Source organism: Dromiciops gliroides, chromosome 4 (assembly GCF_019393635.1).
Source record: "Dromiciops gliroides isolate mDroGli1 chromosome 4, mDroGli1.pri, whole genome shotgun sequence".
NCBI classification, from domain to species: Eukaryota; Metazoa; Chordata; class Mammalia; order Microbiotheria; family Microbiotheriidae; genus Dromiciops; species Dromiciops gliroides.
The window spans coordinates 192,908,737-192,922,169 of record NC_057864.1 but is presented as its reverse complement, the minus strand read 5'-3'; the positions used below and the strand labels follow the sequence as shown (position 1 = coordinate 192,922,169).

At 43.9% G+C, this 13,433-nt stretch overlaps 1 protein-coding gene across 12 annotated transcripts in view; it reads right to left on the bottom strand.

Moving 5' to 3' along the window:
• Nucleotides 1-80: 80 nt before the first annotated feature.
• MAPT (microtubule associated protein tau) overlaps nt 81-13,433 on the bottom strand; it is a 166,847-nt gene continuing 153,494 nt past the window's right edge. For all 12 annotated transcript variants that reach the window (XM_044002566.1, XM_044002568.1, XM_044002573.1 and 9 more), the window contains one exon: nt 81-2,734. In XM_044002566.1, the coding sequence (XP_043858501.1) occupies nt 2,519-2,734 (216 nt within the window). In that variant the 3' untranslated portion in view covers nt 81-2,518. The remainder of the gene's footprint in view (nt 2,735-13,433) is intronic.

Below are 13,433 nucleotides of genomic sequence, written 5' to 3'. Positions count from 1 at the left end.
TCACTGTGCAGACAGCGCTTGGGGCATGGGGGCAATTTGCCCCTGGGTGCACAGAAGGGCTAGAAACCTCTCTGTAAGCACTTAATGATACATGCGGTTTTTTTTTTGTTTTGTTTTGTTTTGTTTTTTTTTCCCATTTTTTTTCTTTTTACAATCATCACCCTGGTGAATTCCAAGCATATACAAGACAAATGCAACTATACACCACAAGTTGATGGGGAAATAAAGGAAGGAGAAGCCTCTGTTCACTTATTCCACAACTCAAACACAGAAGCATTTTTGAGTTGAATATGGGGTTGGGGGAGGGGAGAGTGGCAGAGAGAGATAGGGCATTCTCTGGAAAGGATGGGGGCGGGAGGAGAAGGTAGAGGTACCTTCCCTGGGGAGAGAGTACAGCGGAAAGGAAAACTGATTTGGTGACTGTGTCTGGAAGTGGCAGGGCCCTCACTGATAGGTAATGGATAATTGACCATAGTGGGAAGGGGTCACCATCTGTACCCTGTGAAATGGCTTGGATCTTCCAGCTCTCTCAACCAGCCATATTTTTGAGAACATCAGTTCAATACTCACAGCAATTTTTCTGTAAGGAAAAGGAATCATGAAGCAATAGAACCAAGGATCAATGACTACCCAGAAGTAGAAAGTGACTTTTTAAGGGGCTACTGGGAAGGTTGAGATTCACTTGGGAAAGAAAGAGATTCCAAACAGAGAGCCACAGATGCTCATTAGAGACAAACAAAGGTTTGGAGAAAGAATCTGGAGCCCAAAGGTGGGCCTCTCCCCCAAAGAGAAAGCTCTCGTCCCCAACCTGATCAACACTCCTTAGGGTTCACTCCCGCAAGGGGTAGGGGGATTGTGCTCCTGCCATTCCCTCTTGCCGTGTATAGCTAAGGGGGTGACTGCGGAGGGCAGGGCCCTCAGGGACTTGCTAAGGGGCTGGGTAAGAAGGACAAGGGGGCATGGCTTATGGTGGCCACATTTTGAAGCGATGAGCTTAGGAACCACCAAACTGTAGAGTCCCAAGGGCACACAGAAAGTACAAAGATGGCCGTCAGTGGTGTGAGAAGACGGGCTTCAGCCTGCAGTGTCTCCTCTCCTCCCCCAGCCACACCAGAGGGACCGGCACATGACTTCAGCATCAACCTCTTTCCAGTCACCCGAGGTCTGTGGCTTCCTAGCACCCATTATCCCTTTCGGTCCCAAAGCAGTCCAAAGAGGCTGGAGAGCCCCAACGGCCCCCAGATTTTATAGAACTGGGAGGGGGGAGGAAGGACGGCCCCAGTCAAGAACAAGGCTTTGTCTCCACTTGTGCCGCAATGCCGGAGGCCATGGTCCCCTAAGACTTGTGACAGAGATGACAGGGAAGCCCTAAGAACAGAGATTCTCATTGACAAATCAGTTCTAGCCTTCAGAACCCAGACGGCACCGACACCGCACACTAGAAGGGGAAAGGAAATCACTTCTACTGGCATCTGACCCTTCCCTGGGGTCTACGGAAAAGGGGCGGGGGAGAACTAAAACAAACAAACTAAAACCCCCAAACAAAGGCCAGCTGCTTGCAGCACAGCAAAGTCAGTACCGTCAAGGGATAAGAATAGACACGCTGTCCTCCCTCCCTACCCTATCACTGGGCATAGGGTGGGCTTTGAGAAGGAATTCCCAGTATGCTTCAGAAAGCCCAGACCAATTCCCGAGCAGTTTACAAGTTCAGGGTGATAAAGGACTCCCTTCCCCGCAGGACTGTAAAACAAAACAGTAGCAGCGACTACAACAAGCCCCTCAGCAAACATTCCAGCCAAGACGTTGTCTCTGACGTCCCCCTGAACAGCGCCCTGTATATTTGGTTTTGCACTCGTGCCTATAAGAACTTGTCACTTCTGGTCTTCATTTGAGCTCTGCTGCTCATAGCAGGGTGGGCACAGGTGCCCCACTCACTTTTCTCTATCTCCCTCTTGCTGACACAAACGTGGCTTGGGGTCTCTGTGAATCTCTGGGTGAGGCAGGTCTCAAACCCACTGCTGCTGTTGCTATGACTGAGGGGAGGAAGAGGAAGAGGAGGAGGAGATGGGTACCAGGCTGGTTCCTTGGAACTCACCAGCAACAGCATTAACAGCAATCCATTTCCCACTTTGGGAGGAGGGGAAGGAATAATTTGATCAAACTGGCCTAGAGAAATGTGGGTGGGGCTTTCTTTTGAAAAAAAATTTTGAAAAATTTATTATAACTGTTAGCCCCAAGAATTCAATTTGTAAAGACAAAATTTGCTTTTATTCCCATCACTGATTTGAAGGTCCTGGAGCTACAGCCACAAAGGCCAGCAGCAGGTTAAATCATTCACCAATTAGGTAATCTGTGAGAAACAGCTGGGAAAGGAACAGAGGAAGAAGGGCTGCACACTTATTCTTTTTTCCTTTCTCTCTCTCTCTTTCTCTCTTTCTTTCTCTTTCTCTCTCTCTCTCTCTCTCTCTCTCTCTTTCTCTCTCTCCTCTCTCCATGATTACCACACTGCTGGGCAAGATCACAAGCCCTGCTTGGCCAGGGAGGCAGAGACTTCGTCAGCCAACGTGGCGAGCTGGGGGGAGTCCACCATATTGATGCTTCCAGTAGAAGAAACGTTGCTGAGGTGCCGGGGGGAGGTGTCCCCAGACATGGTGGGAGACTTGTAGACAATTTCTGCTCCATGGTCGGTCTTGGCTTTGGCGTTCTCACGGAAGGTTAGCTTGTGAGACTCGATCTGGAGGGAGAAGAGGGTGGGGGATCAGACAACTTGGAGCTGGAGGGGAGCCCAGAACAATCCCTTCATTGGACAGAGGAAGAGACGGAGGCCCAGAGTGGGGAGAAGTGACCTTGACCACTATCACCCAGGTAGAAAGTACAAGAGCAGGACTGAAGCCACATCCTCTGACTCCAAATTCAGCACCCTTTTCAATGGGCCATGATGCCTCTCAAGGCTTGAGGACTGAGGCAAGGTGGGTGAAACAACCATGCTCCAGGAGCCATGGGCCTGGTAGATGCAGAGGAGAGCAATTAAATGGAAAATTCAAAAGGAGAGGCCACAAGGCCACGAGGCCATGAGGCCATGTGGCACTGGAAGTGGATTCAGGAAAACCTGAGTTCAAATCCCACCTCAGACCCTCATGAGCTGTGTTACCTTGGGCAAATTGCTCAATAGCCTTCTAACCTATCTGTAAAATGGGAATAATGATAATACCAACCTCCCAAGGTGGTTGTGAGGATAAAATGATATAATATTTACAAAGTTCTTTGCAAAACTTTAGGTGTTACATAAATGCCAGGGAGGTGGAGGAGGGAGAGGAGGAAATCATCTTTTATGCCACTGTTTTCCAACCACCTATGATGTGAGGCATAGCTAATGAGAAAGTACACTGGCCTAGGATGTGGATTCCAACCATTGAATTGCTGAGGCCAGGCACTTCTCTCTGGTCTTCAGTTTCCTCATCTATAACATGAATGGGTTGATCTCAATGGTCCCCCAAATCCCCTCCCACTTCTTATACACTATGGCTCCATGGTTCTAGGCCATCTCAATACTATGGGGGTGCTACAGTACCCACTTGGCCAGTTCCTGATTATTGTTGTTTGTCCTTCATTCTCAAAGAGGACTGTGACATCAGTGATGTCATGACTTGCAGTGAATTAGAATTAAGTGAGGTAGGCCTGTGCAAGGTCACCAACCTCACTCTCTTCTTCAGAGCCATCTGGGTCCAGTGGGAAGATATACATCAGTATGACTGGAGATGGCCCTGGATGTTTAAGGCAATTGGACTTAAATGACTTGCCCAGGGTCACACAGCTAGTAAGTGTCTGAGATGAGATTTGAACTCAGGTCCTCCCAACTTTAGGGCCAGTGCATTCGCCACTGTGCCACCTAGCTGCCCAACCAGTTCCTGATGAGTAGAGTTGAAGGCAGTCATAACAAAGGGAAGAAGAAAAAGGGATACAGATGGGCACATGGCTAGACCAGTAGAGGGTGGGGCACTAGAGCTTTGATGCCCCAGAAAGTTCACAATGCTAGGAAACAATAGCATATGGAGGGAGGAAAGGAAGGAGAAAAAAGGGAGGGGTTTATTGAAGCACCTACTATGTGTCATGGCATGACTGTTTTTAACCATGCTGAGACTAGAGACCTTAGACCAAAGTCTGAGTGCTTTTTTCCTGGATCTATAGGAAATAGGCTCACCCAAATCAAGCCTCATTAATTCTGATTCCTTTATAAGTGTGTTGTTGAGGAGGGAAAGGAAACAGGACAAGGAAGTGATAAGCCTAAATTGGGAAAGGCTTAGAACTGTTTAGAAACAGTTTTAAGCCTTCCAGGTCCATGTATATTCTATATAAAATTGTTTGCCTCCACAGAGGAAAGGGAGGGAGAAAATTTGAAACTCCAAATTAAAGAAAAAAAGAATGTTAAACATTTTTACATGTAATTGGAAAAAAATAAAATATTTTAAAAAAGACTTCTAGGTATAGATAGTCACTCTGGTAAAAGTAGATGCCAAGTGACCAGTTTTAATTTAGTGACAATTCGATTCTCCAATTATTTAAGTTCCTACCATGTACCAGGCCCATCCATGGGTACAGGAAAGACAAACACTTAAAAATGAAAAAATATCCCTTCTGTGACAGAGCTCATGTTCTGTTGGAAGAAGGAGGGGGAAGAGAGGGGAACAAAAAAAAAAATACAGGAAATGAGGTGATGAAGAGCTAGGATCCCTGGAACTGGAGTCAGGAAGACCTGAGTTCAAATCCCACTTTAAATATCAGCTGTGTACCCTTAGGCAAGTCACCTAAACCTCTCTCAGTCTCAGTTCCCTATCTGTAAAGTTGAGATAATAACAGCACATACCTCATGGAGATGTGGTGAGGATCAAATGAAATAAACATATATAAAACGCTTTGCAAACCTTAAAGCTCCATTTGGCAGCTAGGTGGCACTGCAGTGGATAGAGTGCCAGGCCTGGAGTCAGGAAGACTCATCTTCCTGAGTTCAAATCTGGCCTCAGACGCTTCCTAGCTGTGTGACCCTGGGCACGTCATTTTACCCTGTTTGCCTCAGTTTCCTCATCTATAAAATGAGCTGGAGAAGGACATGGCAAACCACTCTGGTATCTTTGCCAAGAAGAGTCGGATATGACTGAAAAATGACTAAACGACAGCAAAATCGCCAAATATAAAAAAAAATTTGAAAATCACTGTCTTCTTTTCAATACGTGAAACACATCCCTTGCCATCTGGCTGGTACTTAATTGATTTAGCAGGCTAATGCAGGCAAGTGACAGCACTGGCCAATTTATTACAAATTCCGAATGAGTACACGTCACAGTTTTACAAAAAGTGCCTATAGGGAACGCAGTGAAGAGATTTTTCCAATTCTGTTTTCTTGGTAATAATTGCTCACATCCCCATAGCACCGTATGGTTTGTATAATCCCATAGTCTTGAAAACACTCACAGCACAGGATAGGCTCTGGTAGTTTCTACCATGGCGAAAAGGCTTCGGTTTCCAAAGACCAGAATAGCTAAGGAGAGAGAGGCTCATCACCCAGTATTATGGCCATTAGGTGATGAACACTTAAAAACCCACAAAACAAAGAAAAACTTTAAATCTCCCTTGGTCCTCTGCAGCTCCGTCCTCCATCTGCAGTGATAAATAAGGGATTGGAGGATGCTAAAAACTGTTTTTAGCTCCTATATAAGCATCCATTTAGTTGTTGATACTCTAAAGGTGAGGTCCCTGTTCAAGAACCAATAAGTTGACATTCAATCATATTACTCTTGGCATTTTCACCATAAATGAAGACAGAAAACACAAGAAAGATGCAACTGGATGGGAAAATGGCTAATAGATTCTCTTTGGAGAGGCAAACAAAGGAGAGGTAAAATTGGCTGCATCCTGAGCCCAAAGGTAACAGAAAACATCATTTCATGGTGCTTATGATGAATATAAGCAAAACGACAACCAGGAAAGAAATTATAGCTTATCTGTATCCATTGCAGAGGATAAGAAACTAGAAAAACTGTAGGAAGGAATTTGGGAGCTTTTAAGCTGAATCAACAGAGACCTTAATACTCAGACGGCTTCAAAGCAAAAGTGGGCATGGGGAAAAACAGTGAAAAACATGTTGAAACACATGGTTGAAGAATCAGAAATGAAAGCGGGTACAGGCTTGTAAATTACACAGAAGTCTCAGGCCCATAAATAACTTTAAGATGAGTCAAAAGATGAAAGCCAGGACTGAAAACAGCTAGAAAACTGAAGTTGTATCTTAACACACAGGAAATGACTGCTTACCAATATGGGAGTTGCTTTTGAATCAACTGTCAGACCACTGGCTTGTTAAAGCAAAATCGACAAAGTCAAAATCGACACCAAATTAGACAAAAGGATAAATATGAGAAGATGCAGCGTGTAATTCAAATTCTGGCCAATCCTAGTAAAGCTACTGATGCTTAAAAATGGGACGTGGAACATGGAGAAGACATTGACATGGACTATTACCATTTGTTTTCTCCTGAATTTTAGCCAGCAGTCACCACAATGAGGAGGGGCAAAGAGGTATGGTATCACCTCAACCAGCAAAACACTTGGCATTGATGTGGAGACACATGGCAGCCCAAGGGAAACACTAGCCTAGAACAAAAGTGCATTTTCAAAACTTTATGGAGGGCAAATAGGTGCTGTAGTAGATACAGAGCGCTGGGCTTGGAATCAGGAAGACTCCTCTTCCTGAGTTCAAATCTGGCCTCAGACACTTCCTAGCTGTGTGACCCTGGGCAAGTCACTCCACCCTGTCTGCCTAAGTTTAACCATCTGTAAAATGAGCTGGAGAAGGAAATCGTAAACCACTCCAGTTAGCTTTGCTAAGAAAACTCCAAATGGGGTCACCAAGAGTTGGACATGACTGAACAATAACAACAATAAGAAGGACCTATGATTTAACTTGTACAGGAACCTACCAGATCAGGGCAGCATTTTTGCTGAAACTTTTAAGTCTTAGAGAGTTGCCTAGGACACTATGAGGTTAAACTACTTGCCCACAGGGACATGGCTAAGTTGCTAGAGGCAAGATTTGAACTCAGGTCTTCCCAGCTTCAATACCAGCTCTCTAGCCACTATACCATGGTGCCTCTCCATTGTGAGGGCAACACTGCTGATAATCACCCAAAAGTCATCCCCAATATATTAAATGAGGAAGTGAAAACTGCACTTAAAAAAAGAGGAGGAGAGGAAGAACATCTAGGTCAGACCAAGAACAGAGGAAATCCTTTCCTCTTGGTGAAATATGATCTTAAGTGTTGAGGGACTGATTCTTCAGATTTTGAAAAAAATCTACCACTTAGCCATATGAAAAAAAAATGCTCCAAATCACTAAAAAAGTAGAAAAATGAAGATTAAAGCACTTCTGAGTTTCTGTCTCACACATCCACCAGATTAGAGCAAAGACAACCAAAGAAAGAAAAACACCAACGCTGGGGGGGCTTGGAGGAAAACAGACACGTCAATGCACTATTGCATGTTATGCTGTGAATGGGTCTAACCATTCTGGAAAGCAATTTGGAATTTTATACAAAATGTTACTAAACAGTGCATGCCCTTTAACCCAGTTATGCCACTGCCAGGCTTATGCCCCAAAGAAAGAGAGATCAAAGAAAGAAAGAAAAAGGCCCTATGTGTATATGAATGTTTCCTAGCAGCTTTATTTATTTATTTATTTGGTTGGCTGGTTTGTTTACTTATTTCTTTTTTGTGGTCACAAGCAAATGGAGACCAAGGAGATGCCCATCAATTGGGGAACAGCTGAACAAACTGTGGTATAGGAATGGGATGGAACACTACATGTGATGTAAGAAATGAGGAAAAAGACTATTTCAAGAAAACAGGGGCCCTTCTACAAGCTGACGGAGTGAAGTGAGTGAAGTGAACCAAAACAATCTGCACCACCCAGCTGCCCATCCTCATTTTTACAGATAAGGAAACAGGTTTATGAGAGGAAAAATGACTTGCCCAAGTTCACATAGCCAATAAAGGCTTTTACCTTTGATCTACTAGGTCCAATACTCTTTTTGCTGCCTTATTTACCACTTTTTTTTTTCTTTTGAAGCAATTGGGGTTAAGTGACTTGCTCAGAGTCACACAGCTAGTAAGCATCTGAGGTCACATTTGAACTCTGCTCTTCCTGACTTCAGGGCCATTGCTCCACCCACTGCACCGCCTAGCTGCCTCTGTTTTCTAAGCCTCCTGCCTCTTTGGCTGCTAGACAAACTGGCCTTCTTGTCTGAGACAATGGGATCATACATGGAAAGGGCAGATAAGTCCAACCAGTCAATATCAGAAAACTGAAGGGAACAAGATCTTCATATTTCATTTTTCTTGGGTGGGGGTAGGAAGGGTCAGAGAAGGTTTTCCTTTGTACCTATCAGTGGGATTCTGTGATTTCTAAGTAAAACTTGCTGGCAAGACCCTTCTTACAAAAAGATGTTTTAAGAACTGCAGAACAGAGTTTTCTCCAACCACTGAATTTCAGGGACCACTTGGGTGGTCCTTTGATAGAGTGGAAAAAAGAATTAGGTTTAAATCCCAGCTCTAAATATGACTTGCTGTGTAGACCCCAGGCTTGCAGCCCCATTTTCCTCATCTGAAAAATGAGGATATGTGTGCTGCCCACCTCAAGGTATTACTGTTAGGAAAGCATCTTTGTTTTTTATACATGCACACATGTATAATATATGCATGTATGTACATCTATACATAAATTTTTCTATCATGGAAATAGTCAAAGGTAGCATCATAAGCTAACAGCTGGGCACTGTGCAAAGAAATGCTGGGTGAGAAGGATTCAGAAGACTCAGAGAGTTTAAACTGAAAATATTGAGACAGATGAGCCTCCTGACTGCTGGTTTTTATTTTCAGATATTGCTTTCATAGGAAAGGTTGAAGAACTAACTGGCAAGACAAGTTTTAATAATTTTTTCAAGCCTTTCATATTAAGAATATTCTGCCATAACTGTTAAAGAAAGGGAGTAGAGATAAGAGTCAGTAAAAGGAGTTAAGAGGACAAGGAGAAAGTGAGTGGTGGGGGGCTGGGGCTGGGGGGGGGGGAAGAGAAGGTAGAGAGCACCGGGCCCAAAGTCAGGAAGACTCATTTCCCCGAGTTCAAATTTGGCCTCAGATACTTTCTAGCTGTGTGACCCTGGGCTAGTCACTTCACTCTGTTTGCCTCAGTTTCCTCATGTGTAAAATGAGCTGGAGAAGGAAATGGCAAACCCCTCCAGTGTCTTTGCCAAGAAAATGCCAAATGGGGTCACAGAGTTGGACACAACTGAACAACAATGACGACGAAGGCAAGAAGGGGAACTTGATTTGTTTCATGTTGTCTCACTCTATCTAGGCAGGCACTAACTCACCAGCCACTTTGATGTCTTAACCAGACCCCATGCCCTACAAGACAACTTTCAGTTTCGATCCACTGTCCTGATTGATGTCTACCTCCTGTGGCCCATTCTATCTAGGCTGGGCTCTCACCATGTTCCTCTTTACTCCCTGGTCATCTTCTTACCTGATGCTTTGGTCTTGTGCATGTTCCTGCTCTCCCCTCCCCCTTCCAATTCTGGATCAATAAACCAATAGCCACTGTTACCGAAAAGCACATGTCAATCTATCCTTCTTTGACTCCTCTCACCATCTCTGTAACTTCTCAAACCCTGGCCACCATTCCCCTATATATGTTGTCTCCCCAATGAAAGCCCTTTGTGGGTCAGGGCTACTTTGGAATTTGTGTTTGTATATCCAGTGCATATAGAATGAACCTAACAAATTCTTTCTCTCTCTCTCTCTCCGCCCCTTTTTCCTTCCCTTCCCTTTTTCACAAAAGAAAAGATCATCAAGCTATGATCCCCAATTAGCAAGAAGTTTGGTGTTTCTTTTCTTAAAAACATAACAATAAATGTGAGAGGCTAAAAATCAAAGTTGTGTTTAGAATTATAGGAATTATGTGAGAAAAGTGGGGCAGCTAGGTGGCACAGTGGATAAAGCACAGGCCCTGGATTCAGGAGGACCTGAGTTCAGGTCCCACCTCAGACATTTGATACTTACTAGCTGTGTGACCCTGGGCAAGCCACTTAACCCTCATTGCCTCACCACCCCCCCCCCCCAAAAAAAAGAAAGAAAAGAAAAGTGACTGATACCCTTTGATTCAATAATCCCACCCTCTACTTGACATATACTCCAAGGAGATCAAAGATGGAGGAAGAAGCCCCATATGCCAGGATGCTTTAAGAAGCCATTTTTGTGGTAGCAAAAAAAAATCTATAAACCAAATCATGGTTGGATGGTGGAACAAATTATGATATATGAATAGAATAAAATAATGTTATGTCATAAGAAATGGTGACTGTAGAATTGGAAATTGAAGGTAGGTTCATCAGTTGGGGAATGGCTAAACAAGTTGTGGTATATGAATGTAATGGAATACTACTGTGCTGTAAGAAATCATGAGTAGGCAGATTTCAGAAAACCCTGGAAAGATTTATATGAACCTGATGCTGAGTGAAGTGAGCAGAACCAGGAGAACACTGTACATAGTATCAGCAACACTGTGTGATGATCAACTGTGATAGACTTAGCTCTTCTCAGCAAAACAATGATCCAAGACAATTTCAAAAGACTCATGATGGAAAATGCTCTCCACATCCAGAAAAAGAACAATGGTGTCTGAATGCAGATCAAAGCATACTATTTTTACTTTTTTTGTTGACTTTTTTGTTTCTTCTTTCTTGTGGTTTTTACTTTTTGTTCTTACAACATGACTAATATGGAAATATGTTTAACATGATTGTACTGTATAACCTATATCAGATTGCTTTCTGTCTTGGGGAGGAAAGGAGAAAATTTGGAAATCAAAATCTTACAAAAATGAATGTTGAAAACTATCTTCACATGTAATTGGGAACAAAATAAAATACTATTAAAAAAAGAAATGGTAAATGTGAAGAATTCACAGAAACATGGGAAGACTCAAAAGTTAAATAAGTCGGTTAAGTCAACAATCATTTATTAAGTGTCTACCAAGTTTCAGGCTCTTAGTACTAAGTGCTTGCAATACAGTCCCTGCCCTCAAGGGGTTCACATTCTAATTAGGGAGATGACATGCAAGCAGCTATGTACACACGAGATATATACTGGTTAAATGGAAGGTCGTCTCAGAGGGAAAGTACTAGCAGTGAGGAGGATCAGAAGAATTCTCTTATGGAAGGCAGGGTTGGAGCTGAGAAGTAGAGGTATGGAGGAAGAGCCTTCTAAGGCCTGGGAAGTTAGTCAAAAGGGTACATAGCCCCAGAGAAGAACAGCAAGATCACCAGTGCTGTCATATTGTAGAGTTAGTGGGGGAGAGTAATAGGTCAGAAAACTGGGAAGTGGCCTGGTTGTGAAAGTCTTTAGAAGCTGAACAAGAGATTTTATATTGGATCCTGAAGGTCATTGAGAATCTCTGGGTTTACCGAATGAATGGAAGGAGAAGTGATATAGTTGGACCTGTGCTTTATCACTGTGAAGACCACTTTGGCAGCTGAATGAAGGATAGACTAGAGGGGGGAGACTTTGAGGCAGGAAGACCCACCTAAAGGCTTTTACACCAGTCCAGATGTGAGGTGATCAGGGCCTGTGAAGATAAAACTGATGGGATTTGGCAACAGATTGGATATTTGTGGTGGGTGGAGCACTGAACAAGGCGGGGGTGTGGGGGGGTGGGGGGGTGGAATGAGATCTACTTTGGGAGCCTCAAAGACTGGGAGGATGGATGGTGATGGATGATGAGTTCTAGGCAATAAACTGGGAAATTCAGAAGAAAGGAGGGTTGGAAGAGAAAGATAATAAATTCAGTTTTGTACATGTTGAATTTAAGGTGTCTCCAGGACATATGGTTTAAAATATCCGACAGGCAATTAGAGATGAAAGACTAGACAGAGATCAGGAGAGAAAGTAGGGTTAGATAGATAGATCTGAGAAATAGAAGAATAGAGATGATAATTGAATCCACAGGAGCAGCTAGGTGGCGCAGTGGATAAAGCACTGGCCCTGGATTCAGGAGGACCTGAGTTCAAATCCAGCCTCAAACACTTGACACTTACTAGCTGTGTGACCCTGGGCAAGTCACTTAACCCCCATTACCCCGCCAAAAAAAATTGAATCCACGGAAGCTGATGAGACGACTAAGGGAAATAGTGTAGAGGGAGAAGTAAAGAGGGCTCAGGACAGAGCTCTGGGGGAACACCCACGGTTAGAGGTTATAACCTCGATCAATATGGAGAAAAGGGGTAGTCAGACAGAAGGAGAACCAGGAGAGAAATGCCATGACAACCTAGAGGAGAGATGAGTCTCTAGGAGAAGAGAGGGATCAACAGGGTCAAGGAATGCAGAGAGATCAAGAAGGATGAGGATTCAGCAAAGGCCATTAGATTTGGCAATTAGGAGATCACTGGTAATGAGGCCGGAAACTAGTCAGATAGGATGGTTAGAAGGTTTTGTTTTTTTTTTTAAAGGATAAGGGAGACATTAGCATGTTTGTAGCCAGCTGAACAGCGGCCAGGGAGAGATTGAGGATGAGAATGCTAGAGGGGTCAGTCTACTGGGTTAGCAGAGTCTGCCTTGGCAATCAGAAAGGCATGTGAGATAGGGAGAGGATGAGAACAGGTGAGACACGAGACAATGGAGGAAGGTGTCTAAGCAATGTGAAATGAAGAGGATGGGAGAAGGGGGGCATTCTCAGAATGGTCTCCATTCTTTTCAGCGAAACTGGTACCATAGGAGGTGTGAGGAAAGACGAAAGGGTTTAGAATGCCTAGAATCCATTGGGAAGGTCTGAAAGAACTGCCCTGCTGCAACAAAGGCCCAGCTGAGATTACGCCAAATAAATTTGTCAGTCAGTGCGATTTTGTGATTTTTCTCCAGCTCTTTCCAACAGCATGTGAAGAGTGGGGGAAGGCAGTGGATGGGAGGTAACAACCGGAGCTGGGTTGTAGAAAGGTACATCAGCATAATGTATGCAGTGATGTAAAAACTCAAAGAAAGCTGACTTCAAATTCATGTCAGTGCCCCATCGTGGCCCCAGAGAATAGATAATAAAAAACTTTTCCCTCCTCTCGGTAGAGAGGTGAGGCCCAGAGGGTTGGGACGGTGCCTACTCTGTGAGACATGGCTATTTTGTCAGTTTTGCATGCCTGCTTTTTCTTTGGTACAAGATGGGATTCAGTGGGGGAGAGGAAGTAGATCAGGAAACAACTGATCGCATCAATGCAACCTTAAAATAATAAGACAGTCAATGATAGAGGAGCAAAGGGGGAGGAAAGGGAGGGAAGCAATCTTTATATAGCCTCTCCACTGTGCCAGGCACTGTGCTAAGCACTTTATAAATATTATCT